Source organism: Xiphophorus couchianus, chromosome 11 (assembly GCF_001444195.1).
Source record: "Xiphophorus couchianus chromosome 11, X_couchianus-1.0, whole genome shotgun sequence".
NCBI classification, from domain to species: domain Eukaryota; kingdom Metazoa; phylum Chordata; class Actinopteri; order Cyprinodontiformes; family Poeciliidae; genus Xiphophorus; species Xiphophorus couchianus.
In genome coordinates, this window is record NC_040238.1 from 18,470,227 (window position 1) to 18,492,064 (window position 21,838).

The window sequence follows — 21,838 nt, forward strand, 5'->3', positions numbered from 1 at the left end:
TTAGGGGCTGTAGCCACTCTGAGCTGTTGTCTTGCACGTTAATACACAATTTGATCACCATGTTGTTTTATGCAACCACTGCACATTATCAGTTCAGCTTTACTGCTATTTTAACTCGATTTTATTTTTCAAAACACATTAGAGAAAATTGAGAAGCGGAGCAAAATTCTGTTTTTATTTTGCAACTTTCTTTAATTAAACGGTTCACAGTGAAGTAAGGGACTTGAACGTGTAACAGTCATTATACTGCTTGGTTCCTAGAGATGAGTAGGTATCACCACAAGGGGGCGCCTATTCCCTTTTTCCTTTGCTGTGCTATTATTGCACAGAGTGAGAACTCGTCTTCCACGTTGTTGTGGAGGAGATCATCGGTGATGATAGTGGTAAACTATCGTTACTTTTCTCATGTATGAGACTATGATCTTAGTACCAGCTGGCTTTGCATGGACGAAGTGAAATGAAGTGAAAGTGTGGAATGTTTTGGGTTAGAGTGTGTCTAACCAAAACTGCCAACTCCTTCTCCAACCTCTCGCCCCACCATCACAAAAGATAGTAAATATGGTTGAAACCGGATGATTTTTCCACAGAAAAGTGGACCTGACTGGTGGTCAGCGTCTCTGTTTCTGTGGAGATCACAGTTGAAGTTGGTAATGACCTGCACAGCTCTGGATTCTGACCAGCAAATAAAGTTTATTTAGTTCAGAAACATCAAAACGACAAAAAAGTTCATGATTTACATTTAACATTAAATCCAAGCTGAACATTTAATTAAGATCTATTGACGTATATTTGCATAAATCAATCAAAGATAAAGAAAAATGTACTTTTATGAATACATTTATTTTATTTACAGTCGGATCAAAAGACAGATCTACAGACAGTGAAGAGTTTTAATGAATTAATGACACACTTCACTAATGATTACATAAGTTATTGTCATTTGACACTCTTCACTCTCCATAAGAGTCAGGACATACTGGAGCCGCAGTTTGGTATTAAGCTTTGAGAATATAAAAAGCCAGTTTATCCCTCATACAGTTTTAGGGTTAAAAACTATGCACGTTTTGAAAACTTAAAAAAAATTTATTCAGTCCTACATTATAAAAAATAACTTTCAGTTTCTTTAAATTATTCTAAAAATACATTAGGGATAGATTATGAATAAAACATATAGTGCTATAACAGTGCACTTAGGATCCAGTAGTGCAATCTTTTATTCTACAATATATTTTATTGTAGAATAAAATATGTTTTAAATGTAGCATGCTGTTGTATTAAAATGCTAACAAAATAAGAAGCGTGCCAGGTGTGTACAAAAGTAAAGGTAACACAAAGTTGTAAGCAGCATTTATTAACACACATGGAAACAAAACAAGGTTTAAAAAGACATAATGACGCCACGCTATTCCTCCTTGGTTCAAAGTCTGATGATGATGATTAAATAAATCTTAATGCTAAAAGGAGATTTGTATCTTTACTCCATTTTAGTAGTACGACACCTGTTGCATGACTTAAAATGGAAAAAAAAAATTTTAAACTATCACACTCAAGTCAGTGCCAATGTGTAGAAACAAAGCAAAAATCACATTTAAAAATTCAGATAAAGTGGGTTTTAAAACTGGCTTACTCCTGTGATGGACACATTTAGCAAGGTTTAACCTTTCAAAGTGAAAAAATCGACCCTTAATTAAAAACTAATTGACAAGAAGCTGGTAAAGAGGTAAAGTTTGTTTCTACATGCACTGGGGATTTTTAAACATTATCGATGGAAATCTGCAGCTGCAACTTGCTAAAACACAGCCAAGGTACAAAATTAGCAGTGATTTTAAATAATAAAACGTTTCCTAACATTTTTTTAAATATGCAGCTGCATCAAAAATTATAATTAAGCAACAAAAGATTTTATTTAAAAATGATCTATCGTCATGTTTTTTTCTGAATGACGAGACACTTTCCAAACAACTGACTCATACTGTTACGGTTTAAAATGGCACGTGGCATCCGATGACTAACAGAACGTGACGAGAAGATGTTAAAGAGTCGCCAATAATCCGCAAACCTAAATATCGTCCACTGGGCAAGATCACAGTCATGTTCATACAGACGTAAAGCCTGACCAATCAATAAGCTATACTTTAAAGTCCTAAAGTATGGAAAACTGCATCGACAGAAGAATCGAACTGCGCACACAAAGTAACACACAACAGCAACAGCGGGAACTCAGAAACTGCTGCTCTGTGCCCCCGTGTCGTCTTCGCGCTTCTGCCGCTTCTTCGCTCGGATTTCGTTCATGGCTTCCTCTATGGAGCGCGTGTCCCTTTTGTTGGCCACCGGCACTGGCGACAGAGAGAGAAATAACCGCAGCGTGAATACGGAGAAGGAATCGCAGCTGAAGTATTTACCTGTTTTACGTGTGGCAGCGACAATCCTCACCACAGCCGTAACTCCTGTTAGCCTCCAGTGTGTGAGCTGCATCTTTAGCAGCTGACGTGCCTATCAGGTGACTGTACTTGTCTCTGTAGTTGGAGTTGGGACATGCTTGTGTCTTTTCTGTCTGAGTGGATGCTGCTTCTTCTAACGCAGCCTGCTCCTGTGAGGGGAAGTAAACAGGAAATGAATTCGGGAAAAAATTTAACAAAGATTGAAGGTATTACACAGAGTGTCTTTTAAAAAATGAAACCACTTAAAATTATCAGTTTCTCTGCTTTTACTGTTTTTAGATAAATGTTTGAGTAAAATGAACATTGCTGTTTTATCCTATGAACCACTGACAACACGTCTCCGAGATTCCAAGCAAAAATTTTGTATTTATTTGCATAAAATGAGAAATGGTAAAAATAACAAAAAAGATGCAGCGCTTTCAGACCTCAAATAATGCAAAGAAAACAAGTTCATATTCCTTTAGAAACAACAATATTAATGTTTTAACTCAGTTCAGAAATCAATATTTGATGGAATAACCAGGAGGTTTTCAATAAGGTTCAGTGCAGTGGGCTCTTCATTTTTTCCAAGACTGTATGTCTAACCTTTTCACTATAAAAATACAAACCTTAGTGAACATTTTGTGTTAGGCCAGCAAATTGGTTTTAAAAATGTTTTTGTATTTGCACTCGACACTGCAGCCTCAGTAAAAATGTGCAGAATCATTTCTGTGCAATCTGTGGATTGTCACAGATTCTCACTTGGATTTAGATTGCACAACAGATCCATCAGGGTTTTGAACAAGAACCCTGATGAACCCGGAAAATGCCAGAACAGCTCAATCAAAAGCATAAACGTCACCATAAAACAAACAGGTGCAGAATATTGGTGAGCATCTGGTTTCCGGTCACAACTACATAATTATAGGTAATAGGTAGACTAGGGCATACTAAGATATGCTTACGGCTCAGATCAGATTTATAATATTAAACTTGATGACGCTTGACAGAACAGAAGGAGAACGTCATCAAAGATAATACACAGCTTTTGTTTTGTTTTTTTTGTAGTACAGGTCAGATACTTTGTCTGTATCAGACATCTGTAAAAATCAGATATAACAGTGATATTCCTTGTTTGTCCTTTTATTATAACAACATAATTCCGAATATTTATTTACTCAGAATTTCAAATAAAGGTCAGAAGAAAGAGTTTGAGCTACATCTGTCTTGACAGCAGGTCTCTAAAAAGCTCACTTAGTTTGTTGTTATTTTATTTCATGTTGTGGTAAAACGTCAACCTTCTTTTTGTAAGCATTGCTATAATTCACCACCAATTGGTCTGAGGAATAAGAATACACTTCAACAAAATACAGCATTTGATTTCTAAGTGTGTTGGTATCATCATCTGATGCATTATTTTATGTTTTAATCCCACAGACTTACTTTTAGTCTGCGTCGCTGTTCTGCCAGCTGCGGATCCCACTCTTCTCCTTTGCGATACGCCTCCAGCTCTTCGTCCGACGGAGCGAACTCCTGAGTTCAATAATCACATGTTTCCTCCATCAGCCGCTAAACTAAACACTGAGAATTTGTTTCGAAAATCCAACAATTTGGTAAGAGCAAAGACCTAATACCTTCTTAAACAGCATGACGTAGCGACTCTCCTCATCCTCTCCGAAAGAAAACGAAGTGAGACCGGCCACTTCTGCAACATCATGCCTATAAAAATACACAACGAGGTTTTTTTATCAATATACTGAAAAGGGCCGAGACTGCGCCAAAAATAAAATAGGGATTTCTTACAGTATACTCCTTTCAATTTTTCCCATAGGGTTGTATTTTCTTTTTTGTTGTGAGCTGTCTTGGATGAAATCCGACACCTCTTTCTCCATCTAGATTTAAAGTGATAAATAATCACGTTGTGAAACGGCGACCACATGTGGGACGTAGGAGAATTAGAAAAGCATTTATTGTACTTGAAGGTCTCACCTTCTTCCTAAACTCTGCTTTCTTTCTTTTCTCCAATTCTTCCATCTTCTTTAGTCTTGCAGCTTGCTCTTTAAGAAAAAAAAGGTTTTTGTGAGGTAAAGAGGACAGTTTTGTAGCTTTTGCTCGGTAATCTAACTGGGACGAATTAAGCCACAACACTTACACAGATGACAGTTAGCTTACAACAAGGTTTCCCCCAGAAAACTTGCTAAGCCCTGTGGTTGGTGCCAGTCATTCATCCAGCGCCCCGTCATGTTTTTGATTTAAAAAATGTTTAAAGTTGACAGGAAATTTGAAAAATATCACTTGATTATGTGTTATTGAAAGACTGGCAGATTAATACCTGAACACCAACTATAAAGTCTTAAAAAATGCAAACATTAAAAAAAAGACTTAACTAATGCTTAGCCTGGTGGGGGCACAAGTAAAGCCTGGTGGCCCGCCAGGCTTATAATACACTTTGGGAAACCCTGTTTCAATCTTTAAAAATATGTTTCAATTGACACAAATTTTAAATCTTAAATCCAAAATGTAGAGTTTCTGATATTTTATTTGCAATGTACATTCTTTCATGTAAAGCTACATCATGAGAAAAATGTTTATATTATATTATATGAACATTTATATTAGGTTCACCAAACACCTTCAGGTTTACCGATGCTACTTGATTTATTGTTTAACCCACTCTTTAGTTGCAAAAAAAAAAAAAGTTTCAAATTGATCAAAATTTTCTGGTCAGTTTTTGTTCCAGACTTTGACGACGTACTGCGCAGTCGCACTTCAACGTTGAAAAAAGTGAACAAGTGGAGGACAACAGTAAGTGTCCAGCCTACAAAGTAAAATAAAATAAATTCAGCAAAGGCCTGATCCAGGATCATTTTCTTCCCCCAGAAAAGATGTGTGTTAGAAATCCCCTTGCTGGTGTTAACGCCTTATTATTTATGTACTGTTTGACTGTCTCGTTTAAAAATAAAAAATAAAAAAATACTTTCATGTGAATGGCTTGCAGCACTGTACCTGATCAAATAAATGTTGACTTCTCCCTCTTTACAACAACTGTCACAGTGAACAGGAAATTTTATATGAAAATAAATATTTATGTGCACTTTAAGTCCTAGAACTTTAATCAATATTAAACTAATTATGTGATCATTTAAAAAAAAATTCCAATAAATCCATAATTAGTGAATTACTAAAACATATCTCAAATTATAATGTTAATTAGATTAAATAAACCCATAAATAATTAAATAATCACAGGTGAAATTAATAAAATAATATAGATAAGTAAAAATAATTAACTAAAAATGGAAAGATTAACATATATGTTTTTATTCTATAACAAATTGAAATAAACTGGGATTTAATAAAATATTTGAATTATTTTATTTAATGTATCCGTTCAAGATTTGTATTGTACTTTTAACACATTTATTCCCAAATTATTTGTAAGCTTATCAGGCTTCTGGCTTTCATTAGTGCACGGGCTTTGTAAAAGTGCCTTTAGCCATTTCTAATAGCATTGACGGCAGTTTAATTATTAATAGATAATCTCTTGTCAGGGAGGAAATGTGGCATAATTAAAGCGCAGATAAACGGATATGAATTTGAGGAAGATGTCATTTATTTTTAAGGACCCACATGAACAGTGTGGTGTTTGTTTACAGTGCCGCAGCAGCCTGGGTCCACAGACTCTCAAATGATAAGCTGCGTGTCTCACCGAGACGGTGCCACGCTCGGGTCAACACAGCTTACGTGAAACTGGAAGCTCAAATGTCCATTAATAGCAAAACAAATGCTCCCTTAGCATGCCCTTTAGTTTTAGACCTTCACTAGCGCCCGCTTTTTGGCGCTATTTCCCCACTTCACGCACAGATGAAGTGGGTCCTTATCTAAACAGCGTGCTGCGTACCTCGAGCCTTTCGTCGGCTTTCTTGGTCGCCGACTGTAGGAGGTTTCTCCATCGAGTTTAAGATTGAACCAAGGAGGTCCGCCATCTTGCAACGATATAAACCTCTTCTCCAGCCGAACACGGTGCGCATGCGTGTTAGGGCTTAGTATTCTTCTCTGTAGAGAAAGTCTGCATTCACACAATCTGCTGCCACCACGTCCCAAAGGGCTGTAGTGCTGCAGGGAAAGCCGAGCTGAACATCATATTTATTGGGTTAAGGTCGTGGTCCTCCCCCCTCCTCCTTTCCATATTGTGTGTGAGAATAGAAGAAATACACACACAAATAAACACATTAATGTGACGAGAACGCAAGTTGTACAAGACAAGCTGAAGATGGCGAGACACTCAACAAATAATAGAAAGAAAAAAAGATTTTAAAATATCTTTGCGGTTAATCTCACTTGTTTTTTTTTTTAGTTTTCAGGTTGTTGAAGATTTAAAGCAAAGACTTAGGTCAGTTTTGGATAGAAAATAAGACAGGAATTTAAAGATAATAAATTGTAAAAAAAATATATATAAATTGCTTTTTGGTGTGGTTCCATGGGTATTTTAACAGTTTGTCTTCTGTGACGAGCTCAAAATCTTTGAGGTCGGAGAGCATCTTGGCCTAATGTTTAACTTCAATTATAGACTTTTGATCAGATTTAAGTGTGGCTCTGGCTCGGCCTCTTCCTGTCAGAACGAGCGTGTTGGAATGTTGAATCTGCAAGGGGAATGAATAATTCATAGTAGAAGTGTGTATAGACAACAATCATGTCTTTCCACTCTTCATAAGTAAAGTTGTGTTGTGTTTGTCAGAAAATAAATATTTTTATAAATATCAGTGCAAGTTTACACAAATTTAGCTGTGTAGCTATCCTCCTGTGGCCATTTGCCTTGTATCATGTTGTCTCATATTTCCCATTTTGAAGAGTGCATAAGAGAATTTGGCCATTGTGTTATGTCAGATATAAACCCAAGAGATACACAAAGTTGTTAAATGCTAATTTTAGGGTATAGACACTATAGATAAGTCGACAGAAGTGATATACATTTTTAAATGACAACATTCATTAAATAAATCTTAGATTTAAGAAAACAATCAGTGTGAGAATATGTTGCTGCAATTGTTTTAAATTATGAAGAAAAAGTTGATTATAATGTCTTAAATGTGGTAATGTGTGGATAATCTCTTGGCTTTTACTGAGGCCGACAGAAGACAGGATAAACATGTAAATAAACACCTTTACGTAAGCAACAGGGGGCAAGCTTTACAATCGTGTGTGTATGTGTTCATACCTTTTTATTGTTAAGTTAACAATTCTCCCTTGCGTCACTGGGGCATGTTTTGTGAAGCGTGATTGTAGTTTCACAGCATCAGCAATAATTGAGAACTGGAGCCATATTCAGATGTGGAGAGAGGCCTGGATGAGCAGAAGGCCAGGCTGTGAAAACACAGACAGCGCCCCGACCTGCACTGCCAAACAAACATCTCCTGGAAATTCAACTTTTGCTTTGCTGTGCTCCACTCTTCGGTTCAACCAAAGTATTACATGTAAGTATAATTTGACACAACAAACCCCTTTTTATTTCATTGTCAAAAGCTAAACAATCTGCTCAATAAGTTCTCAGAACTTTGAAAACGTAGCACAATGATTTTTGTGTGTTGGGTAACATGACAGCCATGACCTCCATGCCCCAGACATCTTTCAGTGAGATGCTCTTGTTGTGATTTGGACAGACAGGACGGACTCCTCCCCCCGTTGTGCTTGAAATGCTGTATAAATGCAGCATCAGTGTGTCAGCAGCAGTCTGAACGTTAATTGGCGCCCAACCATGAAGGGACTGAGCTTGGTTCTCCTCGTTCTTCTCCTGATGTTCGCGACTGCGGAGGGTGAGCAATGGATGAATCTGCTTTGCTACATTGTGAAGCCAAAATAAAGCAATTTATATTGACAATCTCACCTGTTTGTGTTGCTCTGATATCAGTCATTTAAAGTGTGTGACAATAAAAAGAAAAAAAAAAGATGATTTCATTTCTAATGGAAGGGATGATTTTTCTTTCATGTTTGTCATCAGGAGAAGATCCAGAGATGCAGTATTGGACCTGTGGGTACAGAGGACTCTGCAGACGGTTCTGCTATGCCCAAGAGTACATTGTTGGACACCATGGTTGTCCTCGAAGATATAGGTAAAGGCTAAGATTACTCTCAGAAGAAAGCACTATGTGAAGGTGTAATAAGAGCTAACGTTTTGACTTTTTATTTTGTTCCAGGTGTTGTGCCGTGCGTTCTTAGTACTCTGATGATGGTCCAGAGATACCTGCATGATGCTAGGAGACAACCTCTGGAATATTAAGCGGAGATGGCTGACTTGCTGCTTCACCATCCAATAAAGTTGGATCCAACATAAGAGTTTCTGTAGTGGGTAGAATAATAGGTACACCACACTTTTACGCTGCCCTGACTGGAATTGTCTAGCTTATTTGCTTTGCTGCCAATAAATGCATTAAAATAAACATGCTGGTGTTTTTGTTTACCATCATTGTCTGAATTATACCCCACTTTGGTGGGCTTCTTTGAAATAACAGTGTGGAAAGCAGTCTGAGTTGGGTCTGGCATGCTTTCGCTGGTTGCCGTGCTGACAGGAGACAATAACGGTCAAGTGACTGACCCAAATAGCTGGGATGGAGCGCAGCTTTTGTGAATGAAGTGTTATGTCTCATCTGTGTTTATGTTGTTTCACCGTTCGGTCTGTCTGTCTGGCTGGACAACGCTGCTGGCAAACAGACGGCGGCACTACAATACACCAGTCAGGACTGCGATGCAGATTCATTGTTGCTTTGTCTGCGCTGTGTTGAATTGGAAGGTCAAATGTCTCTGAGGATGGGTTTTGTATTTTCACTATTATTCTCTTTTTAATATATATATATATATATATATATTTAACTCTTACTCAGGAGATAACAGGTGCCCTAACTGGTTTGTTTGAGAATGAGTTGACTGTACCGACGGCGTATCACATATATTGAAAATGTGACCAAGTTGCTTCTATTTATGACAGAAAAGCAACAATTCCTACTTTTTCCAATGCAACATGTTTACTGCTACAGGTATTTACAAAATTATTTAGAGTTTGTACCTAAACTAAAATTTTAAGTGAATAGCATCTCACCAAATCTCCAACCAATTTTAATGAAATGTTAGACACTTTCAGAATAAAAAAAATAGGTTCAATAACAACTGGAGGTAAGTTATATATTTCTATGTAAAATCATAAGGTGTCACTTAAACCTATACACCAATTTATTTTGGTAGCTATTTTCAAAAAAAACATTGTATTTCCCCATAGTATACTTTAATAGTACTTTTAATTTATTTTACATAACTGAATGCAAATCAGAAACACTTCCTTAACAGGAATTGCTTTGGTAGCAATTCTGTTCCACTTGAAGAAATAGTACTGACCGTGTGGGATGTATTATCCCGTATTAATTTGAATTTTAATTCAAATTAAAAATTAACTTTCTCTTTTAGTAACTCATTAAAAACCAAAAATTCATTACATTTATTCTGATGAGTACCAGATGTGTAGAAGAGCAAATAAGGCACAACCGAAATATTGAAAGAAAATAAGAGTGCACTCATGCCGTTGCTCCTTTCAAACATTTTATCAAAAACAAACAAATCAAAAAAGACATTAAGAAAACAAAAAAAAGAGCACTAAACTGAACAATACACGTGCCCTGCAGGGCAGAACAAAGCAAAACAATTGTAAGAATATCCAGATTAATTTGTACATACAATGCTGGATCATCAAATCTTTAAGGACAAAAAGACCTGCAGCTCCACACATGAATTGGCAGCAAACATCTGAAAACAGGAAAATCCGAAAACTTAAAACGCAGTATTTGGGAACTAAATATTAACAGGAAAAAAAAAATATGGGGACTTATTTACAGTGATCTTTTACTGAATTAGAAACATTTCATCCATCCCAGTCATTCACTGGCTAACATATTCCAAAAGAGATCAACAAGCAGCTGCTGAAAAACTGAAATTTTTCCGTCCTGGATGCACAAATCAGTGGTGCTCAGTGAACAATTACAACAACTCTATAAATGTTTAGACTTTGTGTTGCTCATAGACCGAAACATTGTTGACATGATTCATGAATCTATCAGACATTGTTTTGGCAGCACATCAAATCAAACATCATATTGAAAACTGGATTAAAAAAAAACAAAACCATGGGATGTTTCCTGCGAAAAAAGGTTTTATGTTCTACAAATGAAAATAGTTGTTCAGTCTCAAATGTTGGACAGATATTACAGGAGAGTGATGATGGTTAAAGGAGATGATCAATAAAGCTGAGAGTGAAAACAGAGGTCGATGCTTCATAATCACACAGCTGATTTGTTTACCCAGCATATTAGCGCCGAGGCAAAACTTTAACTGTGCTTTTTAGGCCCATTTTATATCAGCTTTAAAACCTTCTCCAGCTCTCTTTAAATATCAGAATATTACGATTATTGATTGTATATTACTGAGATGCACCGAGAAAAAAATCACATTTTTCACAAGAAAATTTGATCTTTTGCCTCCAAGAAACAGCCTACCTTATGCTAACAGCTAAAGTTGACAACACTCTTCAGTATATAATTTGTTACTGTGTATAATAGAGATGGTTAAAATGAAGTGACTTACTTTGACATGTTGAGAATTATTTGCAGCCCATTCAGGTTGCAACAAAAGGGGAGATGGTGAGACATTTAGCGGATAACAGGAAGGCTGAATGTATTAAGGCAAAGTTGCCATTTCATCCTTTTGAGCTTGCGACAATTCCTTGGAAGTGTTGGCCTCTTTTCATAAACTTAAATTTGAGATAAGGATGTACGTTCTTCAGATTATACATATGGAAACTGCTGGGTAAGTAAAGCTATCTGTGCTAATCGCTGATAAAAGATAGTGAAGGGTTAAAGATGTGAACTCTGATCATTTTGTCAAACGACTGCTAACAGTAGAACGATTTTCAAAGCTGTTCTTATATCTACTGGGTTCTCAAGAGAAATTGCGCAGATTAAACCCGTATAAAAGTTGAAAATTGGAAACTGGCCACAAAATTCTGATCGGTGCATCTCTATTTATGAGTCCTATTCACCTATGTAGGGATAATGAAAGGTGGTAAAATCAACAGAGTCTGTTAAGGATGTGCATCGCTACTCTTCCTGAATTAGCCTCTATTGGAGCAGAAATTTAGAAATTAAAGAAAACAAATTTACTTTCTCGATTGTCATATTTGATCTATACAGGACTTTTAAGTTTGCCACATTCTCCAAAAAATCAAAGACAACTTAGACATTAGTGTGTGGCAATAGGGAAAATAGATGAGCTTTAAGTGTTTGAAAACAGCAACACGTGTGCGTATAGTTGTTTTTTGGGGGTAAAAACGTGGCCGAGAGGTTGTTGTTTCAACGCCATCTCTTTCAAAACTAACAAGAAAAGTCCCTGCATTTCAACAGGCTTCATCTGAGCATGAAGTCAGTTCAGTATCCACCATGTTTTCGTGGTACACCTCAGTTCTGTAGACACAACCCACATCTGAAGACTAAAACATCTAAGGCTTGTTAAAACAGTGATAATAACTAGTTGAGAAACCCTCCGTCGATTTAAGTCTAGTTGATGTGGCAAGAGAGAACATTATGAACGTGATGACATCTGAGCAAACACAGTTTATGGCCACGCATCAGTCTGGGGGATCATTACCGCTCGGACAGTTCAAAGGGAGAGATCGGTTCAGCATTTCTTTTGAGGTCTCCAAACTGACAGCTACTCGTCTTTTTGATAAGAGGCGTCCTGTTGACGGAGCAATGAATTCCACTTTTTGGTCCCTGTGGCACGTTTGCTTTAGACTTTGATCTTCAGCACCAAGCGCAAACCCGATCTGCTAAGGATGATGCATCACAGTCCAGTGAAGCTGGCTGGCCTGAATGAAAGGCGGTGGCTTTCGGCTACTCACATTCGCTGTTGTTCAAGGCAGAGGTGGTCATTTGTGAAAAACATAGACTGGTCTCTGAAAACCTGCATCATGAGAAATAATAAATTACTAGATCTTAAAAACAGCTATGTGTTATGCAAGAAGGAAACTCGGCAAACTATTACCTCTTACTGAACACTTAGGAGATCCCAGGTGCTCAAAACTTGTGAAGCCCACTTCATTTGTGAGGTAAGAAGAAAACTGATCAGGTTTGAGTCTGATGCTGCGATAATTCCTGTTAATGTTTTCCTTATGGGGGAAGGAAGAAGAAAATAATGGTTACATATAAACTAAAATGACAATAAAGAAAACATTTCATTACTCATTTTAGACCAGACTGAGGACATTTTAGCAGCCCTTTTTACAGCCTGGCAGGCTTGTCATGGTGCGTTCACACCAAACAAGTTTCACGCGTCTGGTTTACATTCAAAGTCTATGTGGAGGCGCATCGAGGACCCATTGCGGCGCATTTGAAGCGTCCACCATGTCTGACAAATAGGCCGACAATGGAAAACAACGGCTAGAGCGATCTTGAGACGTCTGATGCCGCGACTCCACATAAACTTTGAATATAAACCAGACACGCGAAACATGCTTGGTGTGAACGCACCATCACAGATGGCCTGTTTAATTATTCTTCAAATCCTGGAGGAAAAAACTGAATGCTGCTCTATCAACAAAATGGCCTTAAATGATGCAATGCTAACAATTGTGCCACCGGTGGTTTTGTAGAAAAGAAAAAGTGGGATATGATCAAGTTGAATAAATGTACTCAAATTAAAAGGCTAATTTTACAATGTGAGATTTTGCTACTACAATAAAGGAGCAACTGTTTTTTTCAGAGGATTCCAATGAGTGTGGGTGGAACTGAATGCTTGTTAAAACAACAAAAAAATAAATAATTAAGAAAAGTGAAAATCCTCTTACTGTCAGCTTCTTCCTCCTGACGTAGGACTCCCAGGGCTGCGGCTCCAGGATGAACAAGCCTCCAGGGCGGAGGTGTCTGTAGGCTCTCTTGAAGAGCCGCTTCAGACCGCTGTCGCCCCAGTTTAGGTGAACCCATTTTGTAACACTGAGGCACAAGATCACGTCATACTCTGCCCTCTGAGTCATGAGGAGATTATCGTTCTCCAGAACATAGTTAGCCTGAAGGAAAGCAAAGGCGGGAGAAAAAAAAACACTGTTTTGGTAAATGGATAAAACATTTTTGTGAAGCTGTGTTCCATAAAAGATTACAGCTTGTAAAAAGATGCTGACATGGGGAGGCTGGAGGCAAGAAAGCTGACATGTAAATTAAACAAAATGCAGAAATAACAATGCATTATTTTTTCGTTTGGTGTTTACTGCAAAGCAGACAACAGCAACACCGATTTTCCATACAGAGCTTTTCATTTCTTTCTAAAAAATCTAACTGAATGCTCAAGTACATCAGTGATGCAGGATGTTTTTTGGGGGGGAAGGAAATGTGACTTGCAAGATTATGCAAATACAAAGTCAATCTTATTTTTGTCATTCACAACACAAATTTGCCTTAATCACTGCTTAATTCTCAGATTTTTTTTTCAAAACAAAATTAATCTCAGTACTGTAACGTCTTGTCTTGACGTTACAGCACTGAGATTAATCGTAAAAATAATCTATAGAGTACTCGATTACTAAAATATTCATTTACAAGAACCCTAATTATATGCGCAAAAGCAAAATTTGATGCAGTTAATGTTTTGATCCACATTTTTTATGTGTGCAAAATATAGTTCCTCTGGCATTAAAGCCTCTTCCTCCTCTGTTCGTTAGATTTATTTATATTTATGCAACTGATCCATTTTTGCCACGTTTTAGTGACAGTCTATTTTCCGAAACAGACACTTTTCATTCTGTTATCTTAGCCAAACGTTTAGTTTTGTAGACTGAGTGGGTGTCACAGGCGCTTCGGAGACTTACCAAATGACTGCTGCTGCTGTTATTTGTAACACACACACACACTCACACACACACACAAGTGGAGGAGGATGCTTTTTGATTCTATTCAGTAAAACAGTTTTGTCTCCATCTAACCAATTCATGTTGAGGACAAAAACAAAGCCTTTTGAATTTAGTGACAAAAAGAAACAACAATTACCAAACTCTACGCATTTGTCACTACCCAAATATATAAATTTCCATTACTTTTTTAATTTTAATTATAGAAATGATCTTCCTTCCATTGTTCAATTTGTCATAATGGAGAGGGTTTTCCCCACCAAACTGGTTCCAGCTGGTTTCTAATGCTTACTTGGCACCAGTTTTTCTGTCTTCATTGCCACAACAAGAACTGGGTGTAGCGCAGATGAACAGATTCTGCCCCGGCCCGGGTAAATCACCGCTTTGGTGCAAGAATTTATGGCTGAATCAGATCTGGTGATCTACACACAGTTTGTGTAGGAAGAGGTAAACTGGTGAAAAACATACTGAGAAAACATTACCTGGGGAAAATACCATCATAAAATGTCTTGGGAAGGTAACAGATCATTTTGTTGCTGACAATTTGAGCATATTTGTCATTCCAAAAATCAATGTGTGGAAGCGAGACCTAGTATGTCACAATATTTTAGGTGCCATACAGTAAAAATCTACTTCCCAATTATACAATCACTGTCCTTTAGGCCCAGAAGTCACGTTATTTAAGGGACCAACTTCATATAGCTCATGAAGAGTGATTGTGTTGTGTCTTCACCAACAACAGTCTCTTTAAGGTCACTCAAAACACCTTGATCAAAGGTTTTCACTTGAGAAGTTTCCAAACTAAGAAGGTTGGTGTCAAAACAAAAGACTTTGGATGATTATTAATGCCTTCGTTTTCTCCCATCTGGACTAATTTATTGCACTTTTTATGCTAATCAACAATAAAAAGTTACTTGTGAGCAGCAGGTCCAAAGCTCTGCCAGACTCTTAACTAGAAAAACGTCCTGAAACTCGAGGACTCAAGTCCTGTAAGCAGTCGACTCGTAATCCCAAGGATGAGATATAAAACTCCTTCCAAACTGTTGGACCGACTGCGGTGGACTTTCTTTTTTGTTTTTAAAATCTGAACTCATTTAAAAAACAGCTGAAGACATTCTAATTCAAATAAGCTTTTTATTATGATCCTTTCGAATATTCTGTTTCTAATTATGCTTTATTTGTTACGCTTTGTCTTTTTGAAGAATGTTGGTCAGTGCAAGGCACCAACATAAATAAGACGTACTTCCTAATTGTCTTGATCATAGTGATAAGGTATTCAGTCGAGCCAACTGCAAAGTCTCACCTCTTTTTTAAATTTTACATGACTCCATCAAAAATAGCTGACTAATATTACTTTTCCACCTTAAATGATTTTATCTGACATTCTCTTTTCATTTTCCATCGTAGGGGAAGAACGAGCACTTCAGTTTCGGCTCCTTAGCTTTTTAAAACAAATGTCTGTAGCAAAAGATAGGAACAATTTTAATGACATTAATAAAACGTTGTAAACTGCTGAGTCAATTTGGTTTAAAAAGCCAACAGTCTTCATCAACATTCCGGTTGCTATTTTTAATGAAAAAAAAAAAAAAGGTTGATTCTATAAAAACATCAAATAATAAAACTATTTAGTAAATATGAGGTGGCCAGTTTTCCAACTAATGTATTCCAGGTTAATGTTGATTTTTATTTTTTTTTAATTAGTGCTAATTTGCAGAGAGAAGAGTAAGGGGACAAGTTAGTAAGCCCCCAATGACTTATGAATATCTTTCCTGTTGGGCTCAAAAGTACAAACATCTGCAAATAGAGAAAATCAGATAAGGTCCAGGGTGAAGACACTTCTTTGTTAGAAAGCTCAAAACCAACTGATATATTTCCTTTATCTGCTGAGATATAATATAATCCACTGTGTTAATAATGTTTGGGAAGGGATATTTATGTATGTCCGACAAAGTAAAAGAAAAAAAAAACACATAGCTTTGATGCAGCTGACATCTTAAACGCAACAGAATTTAATTTTAAGAGAAGCATGAATTATTAGCTGGTGACTCGAAGTTAGCTGTTTTTATCATCGGTGACGTGTTTAAAATAATATCAGAGGGCTCAAAGGGGCACTTTAAATTTAAACTTTGTTCTACAGTGAGTTTTCTGTTAATACAGAGCTTTACTTTAACTAGGAAAGAGATTATGCTTTTGAAGTGTCAAGGTGTCATGCAACATGCTGCTTTTTAAAAATCAAAGTCTTTCTAGTGAAATCCACACAGAAACAGCAGTTTTGTTTTTTAATGCTAACTGAATAATACTAAATATTATTTTGTATTTGTTTTACAGCCGTATGACCATATTATATTATAGTAGCTGATCTCACAAAGTGACATCACCTCTGTTCCTGATATAAATAATTTACTTAATGTTAGCCTGTGATGAGAGGTTAGGAAATATTTAGATTATAGTTATTATAGTTAGAAAAGCAGTTCTGTGAAAACTGTTTCACAGAACTTCAGAGTTTTACAAAAGTAGAGATCAGACATTATTAAACTTTTTAAATTTGCCAATAACATTTATTTCACTTTTACTAAAAGTCTCTATTTTTCCCTAGGATTTACCAGCCTTTGTCTAACTGGATGTCACCATATAAGGGAGTCATTTCCAAAAAGCAAAGTCTTACCTTGATGAAGGACACATTGGCAGGGAACTGTCCGGGCTGAGAGGTACATGTTTCTGTTATTGGAGGCGCAGCGATGGGTCCCCTGGAGATCCGCAGAGACACCGGGAAAGAGCAACTCGCAGAGCAGTCAGCAGAGGGCGCATCGCAATGTTTTTGCTCCATTTCCTCCGTTTTACCGTCCTGCCTCTGGGTTACGGCCTCATCTGTGTGACAGGAATCTTTGTCAGCTCCAGCGCTCGCAGGACCGCTCTGTCCTTTGTCTTCTTCCCCGTTTTGACCCCTGCTCTCAGATTCATCGTGCTTCTTCCCCGTCCCTACCTCACAGTCTTGCTGTTTGGCAGGCTTCTTCTCCTGCACCTCACGCCTGGCTTCTTGGGTTTGAAGCTCAGACAGATAATGTCTAATATTCTTACGAGCTGCATGTATGAGACCGCTGTCGATGTCGAGACCCAGTATGCGCGCTGGTCTGAACATTTTGGCAATATAGAGGGTCAGGTGGCCGGAGTTGCACCCCAAGTCCAGCACATCTTTACCTCTAAACCACTCTTGACGGAGCACATGTATGCGAGGGTCTTCACTACAGTTCGGGTTGCGATATCCGTAATATTTGTTGTAGTTCCCGTACTGGAACTTCTTCTGATGTTCCTTTACCTGATTGTGGAGCTGCTGGTGCTGACGAAGTCCTGGGCCATCCCCCCTGGGCGTGTGGAAGGAATTTCTTTGCCCTGTTGTGCCGCAACTTCTATCTCCAGATGTTGCCTGGCAAACAGGGGTCGAGTGGGTGACGGGGGGCTCCATTTTGCCAGAGTTGCGCCTTCGCTTGCGTCTGCTCGCTTGGTGATTTGTTCCTGCAGACGAGATGGGTGTTGCCTCCTCCGCAGGTGCAGATGTCACGTCATCCTTGCAGCTGGATGAGCTATTAGTGCTGTGATTGTTGGAATCCCCTGCCACACTCGACAAACTGTTCAACTCTTTGGAGGTATCTTGTGCAAAGGACGAACCTGGCATGCCTGCAGCCTCTGTGGAAGTGTTGGCTTTCACGTCACTTTTTTCCATTTCCAATGGATTTATCTGCGTAGTTGAGATCCCGCTCGCCCCTCCGGTTCCTCCTCCGTGGTGTCGGTTGCGGTGTCTTTTCCGTCCACCGCTTTTATAGGGAGATGCCAAAAAGCTGCTGTCTGTTATCCCGCTATTCAAGTTGAGCGGATCTGTGATGTCTCTGGGGATGAGGATCTCGACTGGGTCTCGGCTCTTCGATGGCAGCGGGGAGGATTTTGGCGTCTCCGCGTTGAGTGCCCTGTTGACTTCTTCATCCAGCAGACTGTTGAGGTTCAGCGGATCAAAAATGTTACCTCCCAGGAGGAAGTTGGTTGGCAGGACGGAGTCGCTCTCAGAGTTGGCCCTTCGTCTCCTCTTCCCTGACGTGGGATATTTGAAGCTCGAACTCGCTGTGTAGCGCCGCTTCGTTAGCCTCGACTGCGTCTGTGGCTGCTGTTTAGAGTGATGGAAGCTGTTCCTGCGGTTGATGCTGTTCTCGCTTCCTTTCGCTCTCTGTCCCGCGCTGTCCGTGCTCGTGTGTTTTGGTGAGGCTGCGGTGTCAGGGACGGGACAAGCGGCTGCAAAGTCAGGCGTGGCCGCAGCTTCCTCCATCATCACGGAAACACTGCTGTAGCCTCCAGTACAGTCTGAAAGCTGAAGAGGAGATGCCGAGCTGGCCTTTGGACTCCCAGCTTTTGCACTTTGCTCTTCAATAGACATTTTCTTTTAGTTTTCCCAGCTAGAAAGACACTGATGTTTTACTGGAAGTCACAGAAAACATATGTTAGATTAAAAGCACAGGCAAACCATAGAAAATTTGCAAGTCTTTACTATATTGGGGTCAAGGCACAAAATTTTGGAATAGTCTATTAAAAGTCTGGACTTCAATCTGGCTAAATGTGGCAGAATTAAAGGTAATTTGTAAAAAAGTGTGGGCCAAATATCCTCCACAACAAATTAAAACATATATTACCAGTTATCGCAAATGCTCCAATAACAATAACGTTTGGCAATAATCACTTTTACACTTTTTAATAAATCAATTCCTCATTTAAAAACTGCCTGAGGTATTTACTCAAGTTATCCTAATCTAATATAATGTGTTTTATGATCTGAAACACTGATTGTTTAAAGAAATCAAAAACAGAAGAAATACCTTTTCACAACACAGTATAACAGCAATACACCGAATAAGTTATTCCTGGCTGAATTTTTATGAATTTTTTTCTTCATAAATCTCATTTATGAAGAGAAGAAAATGCAGCATGTTCTTAGTAAAGGTCGTTTTTGAATCTTTCAAAACAGATGTAAGAGTTTATGTAAGACAGCATATGTCCACTTTAACTCAAAAATGTACATATTATATACTGTAACCATATTAACTGGCAATTACAAATCCTGAAAAAGAAAACTGGTCAAAGATCAGAATTTTTGACCAATTAATGAGCTCATCGCTTGAGGATATTAGTATGTGATGCTTTACAATGTCTCTCGAATTTGGTTAAATTACATCTGTTTATTTTTTTAGATGATAAATATATTTACATGTGTTATTATACATTATCAAATTATTTTATAAAACATTTCCTTCAAATACTATATTTTACATTTTAGAGTTTTCAAGACTTTTAGATTTCTATGTTGATTTTTAAACAAACATATACTGTAAATATTTCTTAAAGAATTTACAAATCCAGGAATTACCATGTAGATTTTTTGGCCTAAAGTTTTCAAAAACAGTTATTTTCTATGTTAGGGTTGTTCCTATGCAACTGGGGGCCTCAAATCAATAAATAAATAACAAAAATAATCATTGTAAAATCAATATATATTAAATATTCTTCAAGTATATTTGAAGAATATACTTGAAGAATATATATTTTCACCTCTTTGTTGAGGTGAAAACTTTGGGAACCACTGTTCGTGAAGAAGACTATTGTTGTACTTACTACAGCTTAAACATAACTAATACAATTATACAGGAAATTAATTCTAAAAAGTTTGCTGACATCAGGCTTTCTCGAATTGCAGTCATCCATCACAGTTGCCAAGTTTATGGTCAACATCAGATCTATACACTTCACCATTAATGCAAAAGGAGAATGTCTGGACAAATTACTTGGAAGAAATCTAGATACAAATATATATATATATATATATATATATATAGTAACTTTTTCCAAACTTAGCAGGATTATAATTAGTACATAACAAGTCAGCTTGATCCCTGTTATAATCAATGAGTTTGTATTTACTGCGGATTCTGTATAAAAATAATATTTACTATCCCAATATAATACCACAATTGCATAAATTGTCTTATTTTTACAAGCTGCCAGTGTGTAAGGGTGTACCACAATCACGTTTGTGACGTGACATGCCTGCTGAAGGGTTATAGACCTGGAAAGTTTGAGAGTCCGTGTTGGACAGTTGTCGTGTTAGCTCACTACTAGCTCCTAGCTTCTCTATCGCGGGCCACAGCAGCGAAACGTCGAGTAAACGTTCGGCTCTGCTCCGGTCAAACAGCGGTAATAGAGAAGCACCGGAGGACCTACCTCGACGTGCTGTTGCCTGGGCGCTGCTAAAACCCAGACTCGCTGTTATGAAAGCGATACTATCTCCCAGATGGCCACCTACCCGCGCGTGTAGTCCCCATCAGAATAACAGTCTCACCTCGCAGTTGAGCTCTCCCCGCCTCCGGCCGGACTGTCACTACCCCGCCGCCGCCGCCGCCGCCGCACTCCCTCCGCTCAGGCTAACGTTAGCATAGCTAACCACACAACTGTCTCAGTATCAACACTAGAGTGGGAAGCTACACGGACACGCACGGCGCTGGTCTGAACACAACACTGGCTCCACCGCCTCTTCAGACGGTCTTGTGGAGCTTCTCAGTTAACTCTAGTCGGTCAGTAACAGGCAGGTTGGTGAATAAATGATTCCATTCGCAGAAAGAGTCGGCATGGCGGCGCATCCGGGCTCCGAGCTGTAGCCAACTGTGACTGGGGCGGAGATCCCAGTCACACTATAGAACCCGCAAGGTGGTGAGCACTGTTGCTGTTAGTGTCAGCTTCCTTCTACTGTTCTTTATCAAGTTATAAATGTCAATAATTAAACTTTTCATATATATATATATATATATATATATATATATGGGAGGAATACTATGTTTGTTCATCTATAGCTAGGAGGAAAACAACTACATTTATGTGTTTATTTAATTGTTGACTAAAAATATAAAGATAAGCTCCCTAGAGCAATTTCAGTTTCAGGAAAGTTTTAGTGATGAAATAAAGTAAGGAAATACCATCAATAGATTAATTGAATAAGAACTTTAAAGTGGATATAGCGCCATTTTCTGACTGAATTCAAGCGTTTGACAAAAATTACTTTTATATAGTAAAAGTACTTTTACTATATAGTACTTTTTATATATATTACTTTTGTTTGTGGTGTATTCAGAGCATGTGAAGCAGTGAAATTTGTGGTTAGCTGCTAAGTTATTAGTGGCCCACAGTATGCCTACAAACATAGTTTATGTCAGTTTTAATAATGAGGACAAATTAAAATAACATGGATTAATAAAGAAGTAAATCTAAAATGTATGACACTCCCTCATGTGTTCTACCTAAAAATGGCTAAAATTACACTCAGGTGCACTTAGAACATTGTTCTAAGTGCACAGTATTTTGAAGAATGCCATGTTTAAACCTTACGTTGACCCTAAGTGAGAGTGAACACTAGGATCAAAAGAGCTGTCCGTGGTCTTCAGAAAGAAGGTTG

The 21,838-nt window shown here is 38.0% G+C and overlaps 2 protein-coding genes across 5 annotated transcripts; both read right to left on the bottom strand.

Moving 5' to 3' along the window:
* Window positions 1–1,319: 1,319 nt before the first annotated feature.
* On the bottom strand, window positions 1,320–6,470 carry spag7 (sperm associated antigen 7). The gene is made up of 7 exons (XM_028032326.1): window positions 6,322–6,470; window positions 4,410–4,477; window positions 4,224–4,312; window positions 4,055–4,139; window positions 3,864–3,953; window positions 2,434–2,590; window positions 1,320–2,336 (listed from the first exon to the last, which is right to left on the bottom strand). Exons 1-7 carry the CDS (start codon window positions 6,449–6,451, stop codon window positions 2,221–2,223), a joined length of 735 nt encoding a protein of 244 aa, XP_027888127.1. The 5' UTR covers window positions 6,452–6,470; the 3' UTR covers window positions 1,320–2,220.
* A 3,520-nt stretch (window positions 6,471–9,990) lies between these two features.
* On the bottom strand, window positions 9,991–21,068 carry mepcea (methylphosphate capping enzyme a). Of its 4 annotated transcripts, none has more exons than XM_028031752.1 (5): window positions 20,732–21,068; window positions 17,021–18,819; window positions 13,303–13,521; window positions 12,501–12,624; window positions 9,991–12,419 (listed from the first exon to the last, which is right to left on the bottom strand). In XM_028031752.1, exons 2-5 carry the CDS (start codon window positions 18,776–18,778, stop codon window positions 12,385–12,387), a joined length of 2,136 nt encoding a protein of 711 aa, XP_027887553.1. In that variant the 5' UTR covers window positions 18,779–18,819; window positions 20,732–21,068; the 3' UTR covers window positions 9,991–12,384. The 4 variants fall into 4 exon arrangements, with proteins under 4 accessions (XP_027887553.1, XP_027887555.1, XP_027887556.1 ...); XM_028031754.1 differs by having other exon boundaries at window positions 17,021–18,827; XM_028031755.1 differs by having other exon boundaries at window positions 20,696–21,068.
* Window positions 21,069–21,838: the final 770 nt, after the last annotated feature.

What these genes read in the sequence shown, in the direction of transcription:
- spag7 (XM_028032326.1), bottom strand. Translation starts at nt 6,451, where the DNA reads ATGCGCACCGTGTTCGGCTGGAGAAGAGGTTTATATCGTTGCAAGATG. An exon ending in AAAATTGAAAGGAGTATACT is followed by an intron (nt 4,140 to 4,223) that starts GTAAGAAATCCC and finishes GTATTTTTATAG; the next exon opens with GCATGATGTTGCAGAAGTGG. An exon ending in AACAGCGACGCAGACTAAAA is followed by an intron (nt 2,591 to 3,863) that starts GTAAGTCTGTGG and finishes TTCCCCTCACAG; the next exon opens with GAGCAGGCTGCGTTAGAAGA.
- mepcea (XM_028031752.1), bottom strand. Translation starts at nt 18,778, where the DNA reads ATGTCTATTGAAGAGCAAAGTGCAAAAGCTGGGAGTCCAAAGGCCAGC. An exon ending in CCAATGTGTCCTTCATCAAG is followed by an intron (nt 13,522 to 17,020) that starts GTAAGACTTTGC and finishes GCTTTCCTTCAG; the next exon opens with GCTAACTATGTTCTGGAGAA. An exon ending in TCAGGAGGAAGAAGCTGACA is followed by an intron (nt 12,625 to 13,302) that starts GTAAGAGGATTT and finishes TTCCCCCATAAG; the next exon opens with GAAAACATTAACAGGAATTA.